Source organism: Monodon monoceros, unplaced genomic scaffold (assembly GCF_005190385.1).
Source record: "Monodon monoceros isolate NGI ecotype Baffin Bay Population unplaced genomic scaffold, NGI_Narwhal_1 Super_Scaffold_19, whole genome shotgun sequence".
Taxonomy (NCBI): Eukaryota; Metazoa; Chordata; class Mammalia; order Artiodactyla; family Monodontidae; genus Monodon; species Monodon monoceros.
The window spans coordinates 52,870,127-52,895,088 of NW_021703775.1; the positions used below are offsets into that span (position 1 = coordinate 52,870,127).

The 24,962-nt window shown below is 36.3% G+C and overlaps 1 protein-coding gene across 1 annotated transcript in view; it reads left to right on the top strand.

Annotated features, from left to right (window-relative positions):
• The window catches only part of LRPPRC (leucine rich pentatricopeptide repeat containing), a 106,549-nt gene that overhangs the window by 69,506 nt on the left and 12,081 nt on the right, over window positions 1-24,962 (top strand). Inside the window, exons 26-32 of the mRNA XM_029231905.1 lie at window positions 2,186-2,254; window positions 3,058-3,148; window positions 10,451-10,593; window positions 10,734-10,839; window positions 14,448-14,574; window positions 20,445-20,533; window positions 24,172-24,376. Of these exons, the coding sequence (XP_029087738.1) occupies window positions 2,186-2,254; window positions 3,058-3,148; window positions 10,451-10,593; window positions 10,734-10,839; window positions 14,448-14,574; window positions 20,445-20,533; window positions 24,172-24,376 (830 nt within the window). The remainder of the gene's footprint in view (window positions 1-2,185; window positions 2,255-3,057; window positions 3,149-10,450; window positions 10,594-10,733; window positions 10,840-14,447; window positions 14,575-20,444; window positions 20,534-24,171; window positions 24,377-24,962) is intronic.

Genomic DNA, 24,962 nt, shown 5'->3' on the forward strand with positions numbered 1-24,962 from the left:
AAAATTCAATAAGATGTTAAGAGATAAGCCAGAAATGTAGACTATTACAGAAGCCTAGGAGATTTAGTTAATCTGACCTAGATGTTGTTTTGATGATTGAGATTTATTTTTGAAAACAGTTCTCAATTTCAAAATGAAGCACACAACTGCCGTATAAGTCAGTTGTCCTGCCAGTGACAGGCAGATTAATCAGCCACAAAAAGGAAGAGTTTGCCATAAAAGTTGTGCTAGTCAGATCATTGGCATTTGGATGAGACATAATATTGAAAGTTATAAGTGAATGTAGCTCTTGCATTTTGCCATGTTCTAAAGAGAATTATCTAGTATTTTTTCAAGGGCTTTTTGTATACATTTGATGTTGGCTTCATTTTCAATGTAATGCATTTGAAACAAAACAGATAATGTGAGAAAATCCTTGAGTAGAAATTGTGTACAAATGTAAATATTAATGGTGTTTGAGAATATATATCAACAGTTAATTTATTCAACATTTATTTCGTGTATCGCAAAATGTGGGTACTTGCACAGTTAGAATGAGAACACTTATACAACTTCTTCAGTACCAATTTTTCTGTCATTCTACCAAAGCTCTGGGATGTTAGTTCTTGTGTCAGTTTTTAATTTAACATTGTACAATACTATTTTTATTTATTTATTTATTTAATTTATTTTTGACTGCATTGGGTCTTCGTTGCTGTGCACAAGCTTTCTCTAGTTGCAGCGAGTGGGGGCTATTCTTCGTTGTGGTGCGCGGGCTTCTCATTGCGGTGGCTTCTCTTGTTGCGGAGCACGGGCTCTAGGTGCATGGGCTTCAGTAGTTATAGCACATGGGCTCAGTAGTTGTGGTGTGCAGGCTCTAGAGCGCAGCCTCAGTAGTTGTGGTGCACGGGCCTAGTTGCTCCGCGGCATGTGGGATCTTCCCAGACCAGGGCTCAAACCTATGTCCTGTGCATTAGCAGGTGGATTCTTAACCACTGCACCACCAGGCAAGTCCCTACAATACTATTTTTAAGAAATAAAAAGTAATGAGGGGGCTTCCCTGGTGGCACAGTGGTTGAGAGTCCGCCTGCCGATGCAGGGGACACGGGTTCGTGCTCCAGTCCGGGAAGATCCCACATGCCGCGGAGAGGCTGGGCCCGTGAGCCATGGCCGCTGAGCCTGTGCGTCCGGAGCCCGTGCTCCGCAACGGGAGAGGCCACAACAGTGAGAGGCCCGCGTTCCACAAAAAAAAAAAAAAAAAATTAATGAGGACTTATAAATAAGAGATCAGATGTGAGGGTTGCCTGGTGTCGTCCACAAAACTGAGTGGAGAAAGCAGTAAATGTACGTCCTCTGGACTGGAGCAACCAGGGTAATGAGTATGTTGTTTTCTTATCATAATGCTGGGAAATGTAGTCTTTAATAGGGAAGCCCTATTACAGATGATGAAAATACTGGAAGTAGAGTGACGGATCCTTGGAATTATATGTGAAGTGGTTTGTCTTTTATTTCAGTATCCAGAATTGTAAAGTAATTGTTTTGAAGCCAGAGTTATTGACTAAACCTTAGTAATTCCTAATTGAGGCTATAACACACATCTCAATTACTGAAATAAACTAAGACTATGAACTAATTTTAAGTTCTTAGCTTGTTTTTAGTACTTAGCTCTTTAAACGTTTAGTTTTAGATACTAGGCAAATGTGTGGTAATCAATACTTTTATCACTGATTTTTACAAAGCATGTTTCTTTAAAAGCCATTGGTTTTATCATTGTGACAATTGTTAATAAGTCAACATAACATATTAATAGTTTTTGCTTCCTGAATCTATTGGGATCTCTGAAGGCGTGTGTGTGTGTGTGTTTAATTTGACATATTTTGGAGTTTTTTAGTCCATCGTTTCAAGGTTTCTTTTTGAGCTACAGAAAGCTTAGCCATTTTTAATAATTAAAGATTTATGGAATGAAAATTGACCTACAAAGTAATGTTTTGAAATAACCCGAATCTTCTAGACACTGGTTAAGTATAGGTTGTTCTAATCCTAAAGGTCTTTGATAACTGTGGGATTAAGTTATAGGTTTCTTTTAGTATATACATTTGTCAGGGAGGAAGCAGGGTCATTAGAAGGAAAACTATTTGTCTTTGAGGGAAACTTAACATTTAGCTAAAGCCTTACCTGTGTGCTGTATGATTATTTTATTTTACAGACTCCAGGCATTAGAGCTCGGCCTACAAGACTTCAGTGGTTTTGTGATAGATGTATTGCAAGTAATCAGGTTTGTGTTTAATTTCTGGTCTCACTCACCTAAAACTGTGAGTAGAAAGCAAGTGTCCTACATGTCCTGTGAGCGTTTGGGGAGTTCAGGTGATGCAGCATTGCTTATCTTGGTTGTTTTCCAAATAAGCAATAGCTTAATTCTGGTTTCTGAGGTCCAGTGGAATCCCTAAAAATTTTAACTTGGGCTCTGAAGATTTTAGCTTGTTGCTTCATTCTACTTGTTGGTTTGAGCCAGCTAATGTTTCTTTGGCAATTTAAATCTGCTTCAGTCGTTAGTGACCAGAGGAGTCACTTGATGGGAGCCCATTGGAGTTTCTGCTTTACCTCTACTCCAGCACAGATATCTGTTCACATCCTGCCAAGAAAAAGCCACAGGGAAAGAGGAGTTTAAACTTTGGGTAGAGGAATATTCCTATGAACAAATATAGATATACTCACTGAGTCCTCCACCCTAAATATCTTTGAATTCTACAGAATGCTCCTTTGTGGAGGTTCCCTCGACTAGATAATTATTCATGTATGTTATTGACTCCAAAGTGTCCTTTAGCCCTTTAACTTAACATTTAAAAAAAATTATGATAAAATACATATAACATCAAGTTTATCATTTTAGCTATTTTTAAGTGTACAGTTTAGTGGCATTAAGTACATTTACGAAGTTGTGCTCAGTCCTTTAACTTTTGAAGTGAAGTTAATCTGCCCTTTGGGTAAAGTTAATTTGAAGGATTATTCAACTGTGATTTGTCAACTATAAAATGTCCTTTACACAATCTAGATCCATCTGTTAATCTTATTTTTAAGGTTGAAACTCTAGAAAAATTAGTGGAGCTGACACAGAAGCTATTTGAGTGTGATAGAGACCAGCTATACTACAGTCTGCTAAAACTATACAGTAAGTAAGCTGACTATTCCTCATGTTTTCATTTTGAGACATTTATTCTATGGAAGGCAGTGGCCAGAAAGGAATATCAGGCTGTGAGGAAGCTCCAGGGGTTGTCAAATGTGGAGTCTTAAACAGAGGCTCACGTAGAGGCCAGATTGAATTTTCTCACAAAATGTTATATTGTATCACTAGATACCCTACAGTCTTCATAATTTCTGACATTCTTGCTGCAATAATGAGAAGGTGAGAAAAATCTTCATCAGAGCCACAGAATTTAATAGGAGTTTTTGAGAGACTATTCTTTGTTTTCTTTTAATTTCTTTAGTAGATTTATTAGTCACTTCTATGAATAGGTAATCATTGACATGTTCATGTATATAGATCTTTTTCCAGAAAAATGCATATTGATGTACAAACTCATTGCTGAACAATTACTTTTTAAAATGTGATTGTATTATAATATAGTTTTGACTCAGTTCTATATTAAAAATGTTTTTCTACATTTTTTCACCTACAAATGGCTACATTGAACAGATATACTAGAATTTACTTAGCCAGTCTCCTACTGCTAGACAAGTGAATAGATTTCAGTTTTCCATATTATAAAATAACACTGCATTAGTCATCTTTGCATCTAATCTTTGTTAACACCCTTAATTGTTTCCGTAGGCTGAATTTGTGTTTTTATTAAGGGTTAAAAGTGATGAACTTTTCTGAAACGTTTGACCTCTATTGTCAAACAGTGCTCTAGGACTGTGCAGTCTCTTAGGGTATTTGGGTAGAGAGGAACAATACTTAGAATAGTCAGTGACCTTTCTTCCTTCCTTTCCTTCCTTCTTTTTCTTCATAGATATTTGATCTAGATTTCTTCTTCTCTTTTTCTTTTGGGAAGTTTTCCTTCACCAAACACAGACTGCAATGAATAAGGTGATTTTATTTGTCTTTTTGAACTTGTGTTTATTGTCATTGGAAGCTTTGTCTTACATCTTGATGGTGTATGTAAAATAAGACTTGCTGTAAAATTTACATTTCATTTGTTGGTTGCATTGACATACCACAACGTAATTCTTAAAACTTTGGCTTGAATATGATCAGATTCTGGCACACAATGCTCAGGTTGTTGTTGAATGTATAGAATTTAAAAACTTAGGTTTTAGGTATTTAGTCCTTAATTAGTGGATTATAACCTGTATTTGAGTGCTGATTCTCCCTCCTTCCCCTGCTTTTTCTTACTTTTGAAGAACTGTTTCTTGCTTAAATTCTAATTTTATGCAAACTAAAAAAAAAATACTAAACTTATATGTCCAGATGAATCTAAGCCTTTAAAATCATCCCCATAAGAAGACTATATAAACTTTCGTTCAGAAATACTCTGAAGCCCTTACTGTGCTAGCCGTTGAGGTAGGCACTGCAGATAGAAAGGTAGTGCTCTTCGGAAGAGTTAGACCTGAACCAACACTGAGAATACCTTGGGGTGAAAGAACAGCTGTAAGGATGCATGAGGTACAGCGGTAGTCCAGGGAAGGATGAGAGGCAGCCAGCCTTACGGACTTCCTTCTCCTCTGCAGATGACCTTTTGCTGTTGCTTTTTTAAAAAGAAAGAAAAGAAAAAACAACTTTGAAGTTCATCTTAAAATTTCCTTTAGGGATAAGCAGGAACTCTTATAAATAAACTCTGAGGTTTATTACCCTTTTCTTTTCTTTAATCCCCTCTATCTGTTCTGATGGACACCCCGCTTCCAGCTCTGTATTTGAGCCAGTAGTCTGAGGCGCTCTCCTCTCCTTAGCTGAGGAGCCTCTGAGGCTGAGGTAACATGAGGGTGGCCTCTCATAGAACTGGAAGCTGGAGGAATCATTATAGGGAAGTATACTTTTTAACCCAGTTTGTTTACTTCCCAACTTCTATACTGCTATAAATCAATAATGTGGTTGTGATAACCCTGATCCTTCCCTTTCTGAAGAAAAAGCAAGGTTTCTCCTCCTGAGACCTGGCCCCCTCTGTGTTGCCCTCTGACTTGGACCACTACTTAAATATGTTAAATAAAGCACTGTGGACTCAATTTATTTGAAAAGGAACATACAGTATGGAATGACATATGAAATGTGGCCCTGTAACACATGAAAAAAATCCATGTTTTAGATTGTGGATTTCTGAGAAAATGATTTGTTTCACCTATTGGAATTTTTTATGAGCTCATTCTTTTTCATGATGTAATTTTCACCCTTGAAAGGAGTTCATTTAATTATTTGGGTTTATTTGTTAAAGAGCAGTTTTGCTTGTTTATTTTAAAACAGTACCTTTCACACAGGTATACACACTTATTTTGTTGTGAATTACAACATACTACAGAAACATGTACAAGACAAACATACATTGCTCCATGGTTTATGACAGCAGCATCCATATGACTATAATCTAGATTAAGGAATAGCAAATGTAACTCTTTTCATCCCTTTAAATACTAGCTGACCTAAACCTGTTTTCATTTTCTGCTTGTTCCATATATGATGTTCATAGGTGGTCTGTTACAAGAATCAGCCGTAATTCAAACTTCAGTTCTATCCTTTCTAATACATTTTTACCTTTCATTGTGATAGTCTTGTAAAATTAGTTCCTAAACATTACATGAATGAAACAACTTCCTCACCTGCATATGTACTATTATTTCTAAATGACAATACTATAAGGAATATTTTATTTCTAAATGACAGTATTTTCACCTTCTTAACCATTTTCTTATATTTGAAACACTTCAGTTTCTTTACATATACAAAGTAAAGATAGTTTATTCTTTGTATACATACAGTACTGTAGCCAAAACTAAAGCTGTCTTACATTCATAATTTTGTAATAAAAATTCTTTGAATCTGTTTTTAAAACCCCAACATTTAAAACCTGAGCATTTATCCTAAGAAGTTATTTATGTGCTATTTTCTTCAGGTACTTATGACCACTGACATTTCTTTTCACACTGTGTGGTCTTTTCCCCCCCTCCAGTATTACACAAATACAACATGAATGTATTCTAAATTACTGAAGATTCAAGCAGTACAGTAGTGTACAGAGCAAAATTTGGAAATGTCATTGTGCGTCCACACCTTAGAGTTCACTTGTAAGTGTCCATCCTTCCAATTAATTCTCTCTACATTTCTATCCATGTATTTTTTTACATATACACCTATTATTTTGATTGTTTAATGCTCTACATGTTTCATGCTGTGTTCTGTGGCTTTTTAAAAATTATTATGAAATAAATTCACAGGAAAAGATATATACTTTTTCTCCTCTTTTTTCTTTTAATTAATTTATTTATTAATGGCTGTGTTGGGTCTTTGCTGCGCGCGGGCTTTTCTCTAGTTGTGGCGAGCGGGGGCTACTCTTCGTTGCAGTGTGTGGGCTTCTCATTGCGGTGGCTCCTCTTGTTGTGGAGCACGGACTCTAGGCGCATGGGCTCTCTAGAGTGCAGGCTCAGTAGTTGTGGCGCACGGGCTTAGCTGCTCGGTGGCACGTGGGATCTTCCTGGACCAGGTCTCGAACCCGTGTCACCTGCATTGGCAGGCAGATTCTCAACCACTGCGCTACTGAGAAGCCCTGCCTTTTCTCCCTTTAATTACCAGCTTCAAGTGCTGGTGTCCCTGGAACCTCCTAAGTTGATAATTAAAATTTTTTTAATGAGTTTATTAATTTTTTTTTGTATATTTGTGTTTCAGTTTGTCGCAGCCATTATTCTTTTGGGTGCTCAAATTGTCCCATCTTTGGCCACTGGGAACCCCGTCGCATCAGCTCCTGTGTCATTTGACACACCCCGTTAGTTTGTTGTTTTTCTTTTTCCTGAAATACCTTTTTTTTTTTTTTTTGCGGTAGGTGGGCCTCTCACTGTTGTGGCCTCTCCCGTTGCGGAGCACAGGCTCAGCGGCCATGGCTTACGGGCCCAGCTGCTCTGTGGCATGTGGGATCTTCCCGGACCAGGGCACGAACCCGTGTCCCCTGCATCGGCAGGCGGACTCTCAACCACTGCGCCACCAGGGAAGCCCGAAATACCTTTTTAAAAAAAAAATTTTTTTAACATCTTTATTGGAGTATAATTGCTTTACTTTGTTGTGTTAGCTGTATAACAAAGTGAATCTGCTATACGTATACATATATCCCCATATCCCCTCCCTCTTGCGTCTCCCTCCCACCCTCCCTATCCCAACCCTTCTAGGTGGTCACAAAGCACAGAGCTGATCTCCCTGTGCAATGCAGCTGCTTCCCACTAGCTATCTGTTTTACATCTGGTAGTGTATATATGTCACTGCCACTCTCTCACTTTGTCCCAGCTTACCCTTCCCCCTCCCCATCTCCTCAAGTCCATTCTCTACGTCTGCGTCTTTATTCCTGTCCTGCCCCTAGGTTCTTCAGAACCTTTTTTTTTTTTTCTAGATTCCATATATATCTGTTAGCATGCAGTATTTGTTTTTCTCTTTCTGATTTACTTCACTCTGTATGACCGACTCTAGGTCCATCCACCTCACTATAAATAAATAACTCCATTTCGTTTCTTTTTATGGCTGAGTAATATTCCATTGTATATATGTGCCCCATCTTCTTTATCCATTCATCTGTCGATGGACACATAGGTTGCTTCCATGTCCTGGCTATTGTAAATAGAGCTGCAGTGAACATTGTGGTACATGACTCTTTTTGAATTATGGTTTTCTCAGGGTATATGCTGAGTAGTGGGATTGCTGGGTCATAACCCCATTAGTCTTTGATAGGTCCTTATTTTCAGGCCAAACAAGACCATCCAGGCTTACGTGGCATAATTCCTGTCCCAAACCTGGAGTCCTTATTTTAGAGGGGAATGATATTTAGAGACCATTATCAGGTGATTGACACATGGGGAATTTAGAAATTGCCCCATCCTATCAGTAATATGTAAAAATTTATCAGCTTTGTAATTAAAATCCTGATCTCTAGAAATCTTCATCTCTTAGTTTAAATACCATAGAAACCCCATGTGAAGTGCCAGCTGTTGTTACACACTGGTCAGATAGCCATAAATGAAGCCCCATAACTATGTCTGTTCCTGTAAAATTCACTGATAGTGTCAAAAATCTTTGGTTTTATAGCTTAAGAGTTCTCAAATCATTTAGTAGTCAGCGCTCTTATTCTTTAAAGAGGACACGGTGAGTTCCAGGAAAGTGATGGAATTATTGAGGGAGTGTCCATTCCCTGGTCACAGCCCAGGTTTGTGGCTGTTTGATTCTTCAAATAACAAGTATGATTGTTGTTGTCTTGGTTGAAGGAATTTTAAGCCCCAGAGGGATACTATGAAGGAAAGGCATGGCCCTTCCTGTGCCTTCGTGAGAGCACGGCTGCAGATTTTGGCACTGACTAGTTTGATTGCCTCAAATTTTTGTTATGTATTCTGTGATCCAGGTACATTTCCAAGATTTTTTTTTCCAAAAAAAAAAAGTGTCTATATCTCAGTTGTTTTATGCTGTATGCACTGTCTAGTTCTCACCTGTATTTTGAAAAAATTTTCTTGTTACAAGCTGCTAGTCCATTTGAATAGGTGCATCTCTTATATCTTGTCCTCCCAAAGTAGAAGCTTTTCGTATAGTTTGTGCTTTTTTAAAAAGAATTACCTTCCCAGAGTTCTTTCAGTCTGAAGGCAGAGTTGTACCTCATCCACCTCTTCACATAACATAATAGTTATGTTAGCTTAAAAATTAATCTCTTTAAAAAACACCTTAGGGCTGTTCCCAGCGCTTGGAAATCTTCCCTGTGTCCCCCACAGTCCATAGTACTCTTTGGCACAGAACAAAAGTGGCCCCTTTCCCCTTCTACAGAATTAAAGATTTGGGGGCTTGGGTTTTTGTTTTTAATTTATTTAATCAAATAAACTAAAGTGTATTTGATAACCTTTATGTATAAAGTTTTATACATTAACATACTTGAAAAATTACTCTTGAATTTTACATTACATGAGAACATTTTAATGAAGGAAAAGCATAATTATCTTATGAGAGTCTTGCTTTGAAAATTGATTGTAAATTTAATAAGGGTTTTATATTAGGCTGATTTTTATTGTCAAAGTATGTATAAAATCACTCTGAACTTTAGGTTAATTTCTACTGTTTGGGCCACCTTTCAGCATATTCCTTATGAAAGTTTGGGCTGCAATCTTTGTATGACCCCTGGGAAATTCTCTGCTTGTTATCTTTTTCTTTATTGCAGGTTTCTGATGGAGTGTGAATGTGTTTTGTTTTTGTTCTTTGAGTTTTTTACTTCCAGGAGTCAGTTATCAAAAAGCTTAGCTTTTCAGTTTTAGGGTGGGAGGGAAATCTAGGAAAATTCCATGTGTTTTAGTATTTTGGTATTTTTGAGAAACAAATTTACTCATGTTTTCTGGAACATTTGTGTCCTGAAACACACCCTCTTCCTGGAGCTGACCATACACCATTAAGATATTCCTTATTCATATTAGCAAATTTTTTTTAAAAGGCCACATTTAAAACAGTACTTCTTTGTGCCTAATAGGTATATTGAATTTAGTGTCATAAGACATTTTTCATATTTTGCTCTAGTTTTTCACAAGCAGAAATGGCTTGATCTTTTCTTTTTTCAAAACCCGTTAGAATGTTTAAAAATAAATTCTTGATTCTTAAGTCTTTGCTATTTGTGAAGACTAGGTTACCACATAGAAGGAACTAGATATTTCATTATGAAGGAAGCTGCCTATTTCTTTCCAGTAAACTTCCTGTGATCTTACTTAGTCTGAGGGCATTATCAGAAATCTATTACACACTGACATAGAAATTCTTCAAGTTGACAGAAGAGACAGAGTTCTCCCTACTTAACTAAGGGAAAAAGGTTTGTTGATTTGTCACTTTTGACAAAAATCATACATTTGCACACTTTCAATCATTTTAGACCTTCAGCTGTGTACTGTATCCCATCGTCTTTCCAAAGTCTACTGGTCATAGTTGAATTGTTACCTGTTTCTGATTTTGATTTTAACAGTGGGCAATTTCTCAGTTACTTTAAAAAGGTAAACTTTGTATCAACATGATTTTCAAAGTTCTTAATAAAGTGTGGATTTTTTTTTCTATTTTTTAATAGGTAAGTAATTTCTATGGTTTAAAATTCAAAAGATACAAAAAGGTATACAGAAAGAAGTCTTCTTACCTTTGGTCCACAATCACCCTGGTCCTTTCCCTGGAGGCAATGTTTGGAATACTTCCTTCAGCATCAAATAAAAATAGTTCTGAATATTGTCATGAATTCTATTGAGTACGTTCATTAATTTCTGCTTATTTTTACAGAAGTGAATGGTGACTGGCAAAGAGCTGATGCTGTCTGGAATAAAATGCAAGAAGAAAATATTATTCCTCGTGGAAGGACATTAAGGTTATTAGCGGAAATCCTTAGGAACAGTAACCAAGAGGTTCCATTTGACGTACCTGAGGTAATTTGTTTTTAACTGTAAGCATAACAGATTTTGTTGTTTGTCTATAACTTTAGGTTATAGATTATCCCAGCTTTACACTGAAAAGGTCACTGTTGTGTTTACCACTTTTTGTTTAATTGAATAATTTTATTTTTAAGTTGTGGTATGAGGATGAAAAACATTCCCTGACTTCATCACCCTCACCTGTAGAAGTTAGTCTCCAGAAAGAGCTATTGAATGCCTGCCACAGGAAGAAAGACAAAGGTAAACGTGTACACTGGGGTCTTCTTTCTGATAGCAACATGGGATCTAAGCCCAACAAATCATTAGTGATCTCGGGTAGAGATGGAACTTAAATTGTATATATTAATTATTTTCTTTCATTTTTTAAGTTAACAAAGACATTTTGGGACAATTGGGAAAGTTTAAATATCGACTGAGTAGTGGGTCATTAAGGAATCACTCATTTTATTAGATACGATAACAGCATTATGATTTATAGGAAAATGTCCTCAAATTTTGAGATCTATAATGAAGTATTGAGAAATGGGGAAAAAAATCAAGATTTCTGTAATTTATTTTAAAGTACTTAAGCCATAAAAAAATGGTTAAACAAATCTGGCAAAATGTTAATTATTAGGTGTAGGTGATGGGTACGTGGAGGGGGTTATTATACTATTCTTTATATTTTTCTGTACATTTGAAATTTTTCATAATAAAAACTAAAATAGTGCATTTGTCAAAAATTACACTTTGAAAATAGCATTATCATTAATTTTTTGGCAAGTGTATTTGTTACATATTTTTACATGAAAGCAAAAAATGATTAGGGCATTAACCATCATACTAGTGTGTGTTAAGCAGTATCTCGAGGTTGAAGGCAGGACATGAGCCCTGTTTCTTGTGTTTCTTCCCTTTCTTCAGCGGTAAACTTACCTGAAGGTATGCCTACCTCTATTGTGACTACTTTAAAATTTCTTTGACCATCTTGAGCCCTCTGATACAAGCTTGCCTATCACATTCTAGATGTTTTCATTTAGACTTCGTTGTACTCTCCCCAGATCATATATTACTTTTGTTTCCTTCATTTTTGTTAATTTTTCTTCATAGAATGCTACTGTTACCTTTAACTCCTCCAGTTTTTGTGTACATTTTCAAGTATGCTTTATGATAATTTAACCATTATGCAGCAGATTTTCTTTTCATTTTAGTATTGACAGTTTTGAGCTCCCTTCAGTAGAAAGTTATCAATTTAGAAATTTATAGAACCTTTTAATTTCTTTTTTTTAATATTGTATTTTTAATTTAATTTAATTTATTTATTTTTGGCTGTGTTGGGTCTTCTCTGGTGTGCACTGGCTTTTCTCTAGTTGCGGCAAGCGGGGGCTACTCTTCGTTGTGGCGCGCGGGCTTCTCGTTGCGGTGGCTTCTCTTGTTGGAGAGCACGGGCTCCAGGTGTGTGAGCTTCAGTAGTTGTGGCACGTGGGCTCAGTAGTTGTGGCTCGCCAGCTCTAGAGCGCAGGCTCAGTAGTTGTGGCACACGGGCTTAGTTGCTCTGTGGCATATGGGATCTTCCTGGACCAGGGATCGAACCCGTGTCCCCTGCATTGGCAGGCAGATTCTTAACCACTGCGCCACCAGGGAAGTCCGAACCCTTTAATTTCTTAACTAGAAATTTTGTGACACTGACATAAAGTGTCTGAAGGAGGAATTAAGCTAAGCTCTTAAGCTTTCTTAATACTGCAGAGTAACTTTATTCTTTCTGAGTCATTTTCCTTTGTTGCATATTCAGTCTGTATATCCTTGAGTCTTTCACCATGTATCTCTTAAACCTAAATATAAAGTTCATTATTATCAATACTATTTAAATATTCTAATGGAATTTTGATTTGATTGAAATGAATGTAAGGTTAGTGTATACTTCCTGTTTAAAGATTCCAAAGCTCCATATATTGCCTTTTTTTAATTGTTGTTTTTATTTAAGTAAAAACATTTTAACCAGCTAACTAAATGTAATGCAGTGTATATTATAAATGTAAAGATATACCCCTATTCTAGTTTTTTTTTAATTTTTTTAAAAAATAAATTTATTTTTTTTTTTGGCTGTGTTGGGTCTTCATTGCTGCGCGCTGGCTTTATTTGCTGCGAGCAGGGGCTACTCTTCGTCGCGGTGCACAGGCTTCTCATTGCAGTGGCTTCTCTTGTTGCAGAGCATGGGCTCTAGGCACGCGGGCTTCAGTAGTTGTGGCTCGTGGGCTCTAGAGCGCAGGCTCAGTAGTGGTGCACAGGCTTAGTTGCTCTGTGGCATGTGGGATCTTCCTGGAACAGGGCTCGAACCCATGTCCCCTGTCTTGGCAGGCGGATTGTTAACCACTGTGCCACCAGGGAAGTCCCCTCTTCTAGTTTCAATATACAATTTACATTTATCTAGTTGGTTTCATTCTGTTAATTCTGCAGAGGTTTTAGTTACTTTTGTGTATATCTCAGAATTGAATGCTTGGCAAAATATGAATACTTTGAAAATTGAATTCAAGACTACAGTTTTAGAAAACCACTAGTAAGCTTTTCTAGATTATTTTGTTACCTTAAATATTCAGATTGTACTTACTGTGTATTTTCATTCAGCAAAGTAGTGAGCTATTATATATGCTTGTTGGGATGTAGCCAATAGTTGCAGTACATCATAACTTCTAAGCTCTATTAAAAGGAAAATATATGCATTATGTACTGAATGATAGATCCTATCTTAGTGAATATACAAATATTAAGATCATAACCTTTTTCTCTTGTTTTCTCTGAATTTAACTTGAAAGTTAACTAAGTTTTTGATACTGTCACTGCAGTTTAATTGAAGGGCTAATTCAAACTCCCCTAACTTGTAAACACAAGCATAATGTCTCCTTGTTTAGAAACCTCCAGAGTAGCTCAGAATGTTCTTCTGAGCGTTAATATCATGTTCATTCCTATTTGTGTGTTCTATATTTCTTTACATGGAGCTTTATATCCATAAAAGTTCTTATGTGATAGTTCAGTTATGCCCCATCTTTATTGTGATGTGTTTATACACACCAGAGTGTGGATTGTAGTTTCAGTTGGATGTTTATAGCCAGGCAATTTTATTTCAGAAAAGTAAGTGACTGAAAAGTGTAGTTACTTCTCTTTTGGTAACATCTTTTCATTCACTGACAGTTATTGTGAACAAGTGAAATAAAACTGTTAATCAGTCAAACAAATGTTGCTTAGTTTACTTGTTAGATATCTGTATATTTGAAAATTGTATGTTTTTGTATAAGTCCTGTCGTAGCCAAATAATTTGATCTCCTAATTTTAGCATTACAGGCTATACTCACTGTAATGCTGTTGTGTTGGAGTCTTAACCGCAGGAACCACCCACTTACAGATTCAGGAGCGCTTTAAAGTGAATCTTTTGCTCCCCTCAATCTAAATTATACCCCTGGTTTATTTGGACTTTAACACACATTTTGCAATTTATTTTGAAACTGGAAACTGGGATCATCTTTTGATAAACAAATTCAGAAGAGCTCTTTTTCGTTTTTATTGGCATGAAAATAATTTATTGACTTTAGAGAGCTAGTATGAAAAATAATTTTAAAACGAAGCCCTTTCTGGTACCATCCATTTGGATTAAGTAGTAGTTTTCATAACTGTCACTTTGTTTTTTAAAGATTAGAAGAGTGATAACATCTGCTTGCTTGGTCAGTGTGTGTGTCTCTGTAGAGTGGTATAGTGAGTGAGTATTAAAAGAAGCAGAAATATGGGGGTTTCGGGCTTTGTTTTAGGGCTTTTCCCCCTCCTTTTTTGCCATTTCAGAATAATGTCATCTCATTTTTTGTTGTTTTTTTCCTTCATAGATGCATTTAATATTTTCCTGAAAGCAAAAAAGCAAAACGTTGTGTTCAATAGTGAAACTTATGCCGGTCTTATAAACTTACTGTTGACGAAGGATAATCCTACACAAGCAGTGCAAGTGAAAGATTTGTAAGTATTAGTTCATCTATTACACCTCACACTTAAAAACAAATATCAACTATCATTAGGATTTTTCTGATGTATTGTAGTAGCAGTTGCTTAATTGCCTTCAACTAGTCACAAAAATTATATGAAATGTTTTTCTAATTTTATGGGGGTTTTTAACCTACAAAAAATATAACTTTTATTAGCCCTGCACACTGCAGTATATTTTATTTTACCTTATGTAACCCCACAACTCATGTATTCTATTCATATATAGAAAAGTAGTTTTTTTAATCATATTCTGTTTCTTGTTCAGCAACTCGAACTGTGTACCTTTAATGGTGGAAGCAGCCTGATACATGAAGACATCAAGGGCTTTGAACTTAGGCAAGGGTTTGAATCTTACTTGAAAGCTCGTGGGAAAATTTCCTCCTATCTCTGAGCCTCAGTTTTTCTTCCGTATAATGAGTAGATGATAATAAATCTTACATTAATGATTTCTTCTAGTTATTGAAGGAGATAGAGTGAAGTAGAGAAAATATATGGTACTCAACACATTTTAAATACCTTTTCTCTTTCCCCTTCTTGTTTTGTAATCTGTTTAGTGGTATTGGTGTTAGTGGCGGTAGTGGTTTTGTCTCTGGCTAGTTCCCTAGAGTAAAATACTTTGTTAATCAGAACGAGAATACAGTTTTCTTCCCTGGTGTTGTGTCAGTTAACTGACTCTGTTGTCTTATCCCCAAGGAGTTACCTTCAAAGTTAAGTAATTAATCAGAAAGGGCCTAGAAAGGAGAAGATCAAGGTCACCTGCTCTGGAAGGTACACCTGTCCTGTTGATGAGTCAATAGCTTTATTTTCAATGGCAAAGGTCAACCTTTTCCTAGTATATTGTAAGTTTTGAAATAATCTCTCCTGGCTAACTTTTGGCCTTCAAAATTTTTAAGTCTCAGCACTTTTGGAATATTAGAATCCTGAATAGAAAATGGATGTTTGCCATTCTTGGAATTCACTGGAAAACCTGGCGTTAATATTAGTGTTATGTTAAAGTTATGCACCATAGGGCCGTGTTTACTGTTTATGTTTCAGTACATTTTGAAAAATACGTTGTGTATGACTGTACTTGTCTGTGGAAATATATCTGTATCTATTGACATATACACACACACACAGTATATATAATTCATATATATACATATAAGTACTATATATGTATGGATACACACATATACCATATATATCTATGATCTTGAATCACTTCTATGTCTTGATATAGGACGGTCACACTGAGACTTTTAAGTTCAGGTTTTTAATGCATTGTGTCTCATTTGTGTTTTTACTCAGTTGCTAATTAAATTATCTCTCTCTGGAATACTCAGTACATCCTCAATTAGTGACTTGGAAAATGTGACATTGAACAGCATCCTGTCATCTATAACCATTGAAGTCATCCAGGAGGTGCAGGTTTTTTCCTACAGTTACTTTTCTTGGAAAATTATTATCTAAACACTGTCCACAATTATCAAAGGTGTTTTGAAACAACAGTGATTTGGGAGGAAAGGGTGGCAGAAAAAAGAGAGGAACATTTTGTGTTGAGAATTGGGTATGATTAACTGAGGAGATGGAAGCAAAGAAGGAAATCTTTTTCAAGTCTTTTAGTCCTGAGGTTGGTCACAGAGACCTCTGAAATACTTCCCAAAAGTACAAATTATAATTCTTTCATTTTAATTGGGCTTGTTCTAGAATGGTGAGCCTCACATTCTGGTAGCATAAACAGATAACCCACCACCCACCTCAAAGGTTCTGACTCACCTGATCTGGTGTGGGGCCCAGGAATCTGCATTTTACTAAACACCCCAGGTGAGTCAAGGATCACGTCTTAAACATTTTGATCACATACCATTATCAGTGAGCTGTACTACTGTAAGTATGTGATATGTAAGTATATTATAGAGCATACTCCAAAAATAGCAGTTTTTTGGAGAATAAGATTTAAAAATAGAAACTTAAACATTTTCTTGTCTCACCCTAGAGCATTCACACAGTGTGCATACCTCTTGCTGGAGACCCCTGATCTAGAGTAGTTTTTCAAATTGCATTTATAACCTGTTAGTGGATCATGGACTCTCTTTAGTGGGGCAGAATCAACATCTTTTTTAGTTAAATAGAATAGAAAATATCAAAGCATTCCATGTAGTAGAGATATTTTGTGAACATTTGCTTTCAGTTATATGTGCATCTGTATATCAGTGCACTGGTATGTACCGTAAAACATCGTTTCTTACTATGTCTGACTGAGAATCTTGATCAAACAAGTGTGAAAGCTGTTGACCTAGAAGATGGTTATAAGCACAGCCCTTCTATTTACACTTATGTCCACAACCTGTAAAATGTAGGTTTATCTTCTTTTCTTCCCTCCCTCTCTAGATGTTCATGAAACCTTTCTGTACTCCTGAGGTTACTTTTATCTTCCCCTGTGTTATCTTCCAGGAGTATTTTGTAGCTGCCTTCCCCATGTAGTTGTGTGGGCCCAAAGAGATTCCTAGATGCCAAGCTTTAGAATGCCCAGAGGCACTTAATCTGGGGATCTGTGCACATCCTTTTCTTTGAACCAATAAAACGTTATATCTGACTATGAAGTAATCGTATCTCGGGTTAGATCTACATTGGGTACTTTTGAAAATAACTCTGGACTGGGAATTCAGAAGCGGAAGTTAGAGTTCCAGTTCTCTGTTACTGGAGGAATGTCGTATAACTTCTCTGGATTTGTTTCCTGGTTCCAGCGTTGCCAGTGTTCCACTAGGTCATCTCTTCCCCTTCTGGCTCTGCATCAGTGATCAGAATGAAAAATAATTGTTGCTTTTTTTTTTTTAGAGGCATCTTTATTGTAATATGGTGTGACCAAATGAGCTACTGTAGCAAGTGGTGGTACCCCCAGTATTATTCTGGCACTACTACTCTATTATTACTCTATAAATATACTCTATAAATAGCAGTCTGTTACAGTTACCTACATGATGCCACCTGTTCAATCTTAAGAGCAGTTGTTTTCTCTGTGAACTAATGCAGTCTTTGTTTTTGCTGTACCTTTGCTGTCTCTAATGTATTGCGGATTCACATGACTACTAGTGAGATTTTTGCAGTTTAAGAAGGTTACTTAACCTTCCCAACAAGTAATGGAACCTCAAAAGTAACAGATGCCTTTAAAATTTTTGAAAGAAAAAAAGAATGACTTTCTTTCATTTTTAGTTAGAATTACAACATTTCCTTGTGTTTCAAAATAAAAATTTAGGTATAGTGAATTCTTTCAAGGGAGGGGAACTGCTTATTCATAGAGCAGTAATGGTTATGAATTGTTATTTTAAATCTCTGTTAACACTGAACTCTATTCTTAGGAAATTTGAGAATCATGTGGTGATTAGCTCTGCTTTATCTTTCAAGAATAGCACTTCATTTTCTCTTGTTCCTACTAGCTTCTTATTCTGTCTAAAAATAATGCTAAATTAATAACTGATGGTTTTTACTGGATTGGCCAGTTTTTGTTTTCCAAAGTAAGATAAATTCTAATCACTGCCTAATGTCCTATGTGCGTGTTATATAAGTACAATCCATAGACCAGTCATAGCTCTGAAATCTCTAATATGAAACTTTCCATGTGATACTATCTTCTTTGGTTAAGACAGAGTAATTTTTGCAGTTGATTGTAAGTTAAAAGATTGATACCCCTTCACTCTGCAATTTTTTTTCCTTTATTTTAGCAGTTCTAAAAATGAAAAGAAAATGTCTGGAATTCTGTGCTGTCCAGTCCAGTAGCCACTAGCCATAAGTGTCCACTTAAATTTAAATTATTAAAATTAAATATAATTAAGGTTTCCATTCCTCCATCACAGTAGCCAAGTAGCCACATGTAGCTGGTGGCTACCGTATTGGATAGCATGGGTAAAGAATATTCTCATTATCACAAGGAAGTTTGATTTGACATCTCTGTACTAGATTTTTTTCCAAAAGGAAAGATCAAAATTATGATTCAGAAGTAAACTTCTCTTATTTTATTGTATGAATGAGTACACTGCAGAATCACCAGTACCTTCTGTAGTTTTTCTCCCTTTGCCAGTTTGGAATATATTTTGGTTGTGATTGGTCAGTTTCTACATGTGTAATATATGTTCAGCATGTAATAGAGCTGGGGAGAGTTTTCTTCCTATTTATCCTCACTTTCAAATGTATATTGAATACACACCTTCTTGAGATAGCAAGAGATTATTAAAAGAAAAATGTTTTGTGTTTTGAGATTTTCAAAAGGTTTGACAATCAAGTGTGATGTCAGAAGTTTTGTTACCTTATGGTTTTAATGAATTTTAGGTAATATTTTCAAGTAAATATGGTATAATACATGTAATAATGTTGGCATAAGAAATGAGCTTAATTTTAATAGTGTCTGCTTGTTTATTTAATCATGCTAAAGATTGAGAAAGTAAATCCTTTATTTTCTGCAGTTTATAGTCTCATGTATGAGTTTTTGACTTAAGAGCTTTGACAGATGGCATAAAGGAAAAAAGTCAAACTGAGCAGTGGGTGCTTTGGTGGGATTAAGAGGATCGTTGGGGGGATAAAAAAATCCTTCCCCCAGGAACAGTAGGGGGGGAACCTCAGAGGCCGAAAGTGACTGAGAGGATGGGCACATCATGGTGTCTTTGGAGGATTTTCTTGGGATTGACGAGAGTAATTTAGCAGTGACCCTGCTTTTCTTGCAATCTGCTCAGCTTAGATGTTCATGTCGGTAGGCCGAGGTTGTTGGCAGCAAGATCATCACTGAGCTTGATAAGGCAAATGGCAGCAATTGCTTTTGCTCCTTTTGACCTGTGGAGATTTCCTAATCGGGAGATAAAGCCTAGGAGCATTAAGGATGCTGAAATTTCATCACAGGAGATATGCAAACCATGTAGCAAACAAATCATCTCTGGCTAGGGTTCTTTTTCTTCTTTCTTTCTTTTTTTTTTTTTAATTATGTAGGTTTTAGTCATAAGAAAAGCAAGTTTTTGCTCTTGAGTTTTAAAAAGTTGGGGGGGTTTGGGCTTCCCTGGTAGTGCAATGGTTGAGAGTCCGCCTGCCGATGCAGGGGACACGGGTTCGTGCCCCGGTCCGGGAAGATCCCACATGCCGCAGAGCGGCTGGGCCCGTGAGCCATGGCCGCTGAGCCTGCGCGTCCGGAGCCTGTGGTCCGCTACGGGAGAGGCCACAACAGTGAGAGGCCCGCGTACCGGGGAAAAAAAAAAAAGTTGGGGGGTTTCAGATTTAAGGCTGGGACAAGATTGTGTGAAATTTTACATTTTAATGTAGCAGTGGTTTTAGTTCTGCAGTATGTTCACCTTTAAAAATTGTATGTATCTAGATGACAGAAATTTGAAAATTAATCAGCCAAATGATATGGTGCTAGTAATATGCTTTAGTTTATATTTAAAATATAAAGTGCTGAAAATAAATGCTCATTTTTGTTGCCGAAAGAATAGTTTTACATTTTATAATTATGGTGAGTGTAGAAAAAAGAGGAAAAAGTATCCAGCTTAGGATACAGCAGAACAATGCAGGGCATGCAGTTATTTTAGTCATCTAATATGTCAGCATTCAAGAATCTGAACCGATTGTTTAAAAAAAATCTTGTACTTTGTTTCTTTTGTTGCTCATTTCCAACTTTGTCATCTGTCAGAATGCAAAAAAAAATTATCCTTCTATAACCATTGACAGGATAACACAAGAGCTGTCTCCAGGTCGATATTTTGCAGCAATATTTTTAACATATGAACAGTAGTTTTTATAATTTCACCTTGGTGCTCAACCATTTATTATCGTATCAGAAGCATGTCAGTAATTCCTTTCTAAATGTCTGCTTCTTTTAGCGCTGAGACCCACATCAAGGGCTTCACACTGAACGATGCTGCCAACAGCCGCCTCATCATAACGCAAGTTAGGCGGGATTATTTGAAAGGTATGTCACAATGCTTGACCTTTACGTCACATTAATGCCTCTGCAGATTTTTCTTGTAACGCCCTTCGAATACTTGGATAAAGGAGTCCATTTAGCAAATTACCTGCTTATCAAGAGCCTTTTGTGGTAGCTGAGAGACGTAAATTACTGTACATGCATTTATAATACAGCTTGAATATGAATGTACTTGTCATTTGACCACTTAGTCCAGTTTCCATTCCATTTAACACAAGATGGGTTTTCTTAAGATGAATCACAGCTCTTCAGACATGCAAAATTTGTGTTGCAGAAGGAGAGAAAGTACAGGCTTTCAAGTGCGTTAAAATTCACAGCACAAGTCATTTTGCTTTGGAAATTAACATACTTTAGAGCATCTGAAACAATTCCCAGCAGTTGTTTCTTGCATATTGTGTTGGTTGTATGTGAGTTAGCAAATGAGTTAAATTGAGTGTTAAATGTGTGGGATTGTGCACCAAGTGATTATAATATTGATTTTTAAAACTTAATCTAATACTTTTTTAATAGTTCATAATACCAACAGCAGTAAGATACAGTGTTTGTTTGGAGTTTCGAGTTTCGAGCTTTTGAATTAAGAGGATAACACCAGAAAAATGTGGAGATGACTTTGGGGAGGGTTGGGATGAGGCCATTTGTTTGCTAGAGGCTGTTTATGGGTTTGCAGAGGAATGGATTTGGATCGGATAGTCTTATGAATGAGCTCCCAAGGGGAAAAGTGATGAATCTCTTAAATTTAGATAAGCATCTTTTCACATTTAATTTTACATTTGAATTTTAGTTGATACAGTAACACCATGGTTTTGCCGATACAACAAAAGACACTTAGGAACTCTTTAAGGAAGGTTGAAACAGCTCTTTAACCGTTAAATATGTTGCCTAGTTTTTTCCTCAATCTGTATATACTCCTCACTTGCATGCTTATAAAATAATTTCACATCTCTGAAAGTTGCTGTCTAATTGTGCAGCTTTAATGTTGCCTGTAATGCCTAGAGGTATTGGTCTTTGGATGTCTTCCTAACTGGTTAGGACTGAGTATGTAAGTGATCATTTCTGCCTATGCAAAATTGCTGCCTCAGTATTCTACAGGCAGGACCAGCCTGTTAGACAGCTTCAGTCATAATTGAGTGTTGTAGGGCTTGCTATTAAAACTTTAAAAGCTTTCATTTTCTTTGCAATAGAAGAGGCTTTTTGGCAAGTAGATATTTAGAAACAATTTTTTTCTACTTTTCGAAATTTTATTTTTTGGCCACGACACGCAGCATGTGGGATCTTAGTTCCCTGACCAGGGATTGACCCGCGCCCCCTGCAGTGGAAGTGCAGAGTCTTAACCACTGGACCTCCAAGGAAGTCCCTGATAAACAATTTTAAAACATTGAAAAATTAAACTTGCTCCCATATAAATAAGTTCACTTTTATAAATGACATTTTGTAGACATGGAGATCAGAATAAAACACTTTTTTAATTTCAAGGAGTTAATTTTTGAGCTGAATCTAATCAGTGTTTAACTTGACTGCTATCCCACTTGTATGTTAGGTCCCTGTGAAGACAACAAGAAACTATGATATAATTTCACATCTGTTTTCAGCTGTTCACCTGGAGGTTGGTTGAGAGTAGAAGCTATGAACCCACCTCCCAATGCCTCGCCACGGACTAACCTACTGTGGTCATTGTCAAGGACGGGAATGCTGTTGGCACTATCCACATCTCCTTATTTTGTTCCATGGCTGACTAGAGCTCCCAATTAAAAAAAAAAAATTCAGGTTGCTTTTTCTCAATTCCAGCTAAAGCAGGAAGAAAAATAAAGCCAGTTCAAATGCTGTTCTGGAATATTAATAGCTGATACATCACACCGTTGCAATATAATCAATATTACTAGTAAATTAGGTGACAGTATGGTAAGGACTCGGGGAGGGGTGTGGATGGATACTGCTTTTGGTGTCCTGTAAATCATGAACTGCCCAGAAGTCCAGCCCTGTATGGGAATATGATTTCGGTTCCAAGGTCCCATGCTCCCTTTGGATAGACATAAAATGATCTCTTCTCCTCTATCCTCCGCTGTTTCACACACACATGCACCCATAGATGCAGGCTCTGGGGTGGTTAGATTCTTGGGTTGGTGTCTTAACAGTATGACCTTGGGGAAATTATTTAAATTATCTGTGCCTCAGTTTCCCACATATAAATTTGTTACTTACCTCAGAGGGTAGTTGTGAGTGTGTGTGACTGCTTAATACTGTGTCTGGCATGTAGTAAGTGCTCAACAAATGTAGTAAAAGCTCAGTAAATGCGCGTTACTATCATCACCATTGTTATCTTATTTTTGTTGCTGTTTGATCCACTGGTGTGGGAAGATCCTCCTGGCTGACAATATTCTTGGCTAATAAAAATATTCCATATTATCTGTGTATGACCACCAGTTAAGATTTTATCAAGTTTATTTTCTATAGATAATATTATTAAAGTAGTATAAATAACATTTTTTGTTTCCTGTATGTTCGTGTGTATTTATAAAATTTTATTGAATATGCCTTCTAAACTGCCTATTTTCCCTTTTCCCCATTTGAGAATCACTGGTTTAGAATGTAGATTTGGAGTAATAATAAATTGTTTATTCAGTAATAAATACTTAAATTCATGATGTCTTTTACTGTATCACTTTTAATAGAGTGTTTATTACCCTTTCCCCATTCTTCTGTTAAAGATAGACTGTTACTTGGAAAGCTGCTTTGAGGGTCTTAGTTTTGTGTAGGTTACACTGCTTTAATTTCTATAGAGCCATGAAGTTTTCTTTGGTAGCAGTGATTGTTGTGCTAAGTATTGCAATTTCCCTGCAGTCCATCATTTTATTTAATATAATGATTTTGCTACCCTGGCACTTAAATCAGTAAATCAGAAGGATATTCCATATTTATCCATAATCACATACTTGTAAGTATGATACTTTAAAAAAAAAAAAAGAAAGAAACTCCTGAAGGGTTTCTCCCCGGGAATCTGGTGAGCTTTATTTTCTCCGAAAAATCAGTGTAAGAAAATATCTGCAAGATATGTAATCGTGTAAAATAAATTTGTTAGTGTGTAAGTTGAGTGTTCCAGTTTGGCTGCTCTTCTTGTATGATCAGTCCTTTTTGGATTAGAAAGGGACATTGTTTTCAAGAAAGAATCTTTGCGGTATTAGAAGATTTTGATAATCATGAATCTTTTGAGTGTAGTAAAATCTGGGAAAGTATGAATGTGGGTAGAGGTTACATATTTTTGGAAGGCCTTTAATTTTTAAAATTTTTCCTTATTTATATTTCTCTGAACTTGTCAACTTCTTTGAAATTAGTCACTAAATGTTATCCCTGAATGGAATCCACATTGTCAGTAACATCTGCATTTTCTCTGTGACTTAAAGAAGAAATTTCTCTGGTCTCTGATATCTTACAGTCAAATAAATCTTTATTTTTTTTTTTTTAGGTTTCTCATAAAGTATTAATATTTCCTGTAATATAGAATAAATTATTCATAGCTTTTTGTGTATAGTCATTTTGTGCTCATATTTAAAAGCTAGTTTTCAAAACACATTAAAGTCAGCACGGTTCATATAAAAAAAGCTCTGTCACCTGCTCTTCTATTGTAGATGCTCTAACAACACTAAAAACAGCCTTGGATCTGGAGCAGATACCTTCTAGGATAGCAGTGACCCGCCTTATTCAGGCATGTGCCTTGAAGGGTGATACAGAAAGCATACAAGACATTCAGAAGTTGGTAAATGGACTCGAAGATTCAATTGGACTTTCCCGTATGGTTTTCATCAATAACATTGCTTTGGCACAAATAAAGAAGTGAGTATTTTCGAGCTTTCTTTTTCTCCATTGGATACTGGAAGGAACGTTATCTCAAATCCCACCTTTTATAAAACTAGGGTATTAGAAGCCGTATCAACTACAGAGGAAGTATCGATGCCAGTTGCTGATTATTCTATAGCTATCAGGGAATAATTATATGTTAACAAAATATGTTTTAGCTTTAAATTAAATCTTAAATCAACATTTATCAAAATTTTCAAATTCATAAAACTTGCTTCAAGGTTGGTAACTTTTCTCATTCATACATTCCAGGCCCTTATTGAAACACTTGGTTGCAAAAGTGAAAAATAAGTTCATTTGAATGTTAGCAACACTTGAAGGTGACACTCTACCAGTACATAGTGAAACAGAAGGCCTAGCAAGCTTGTTAAAAATACACATTTCCATCTTCCCCACCCTCCTACCCTTCCACCCGTGTCAACACACATCCACACAAAGGGAGGTATTTAGAGATGATTCTCATACCACCATTTCTAGATTCCTTGTTGAGGATCACTACTGTAGAAGTAAATAAGAACTTGATTTTTATTAACCTCACTAGCAAAGTTAAAGATTCATGGGG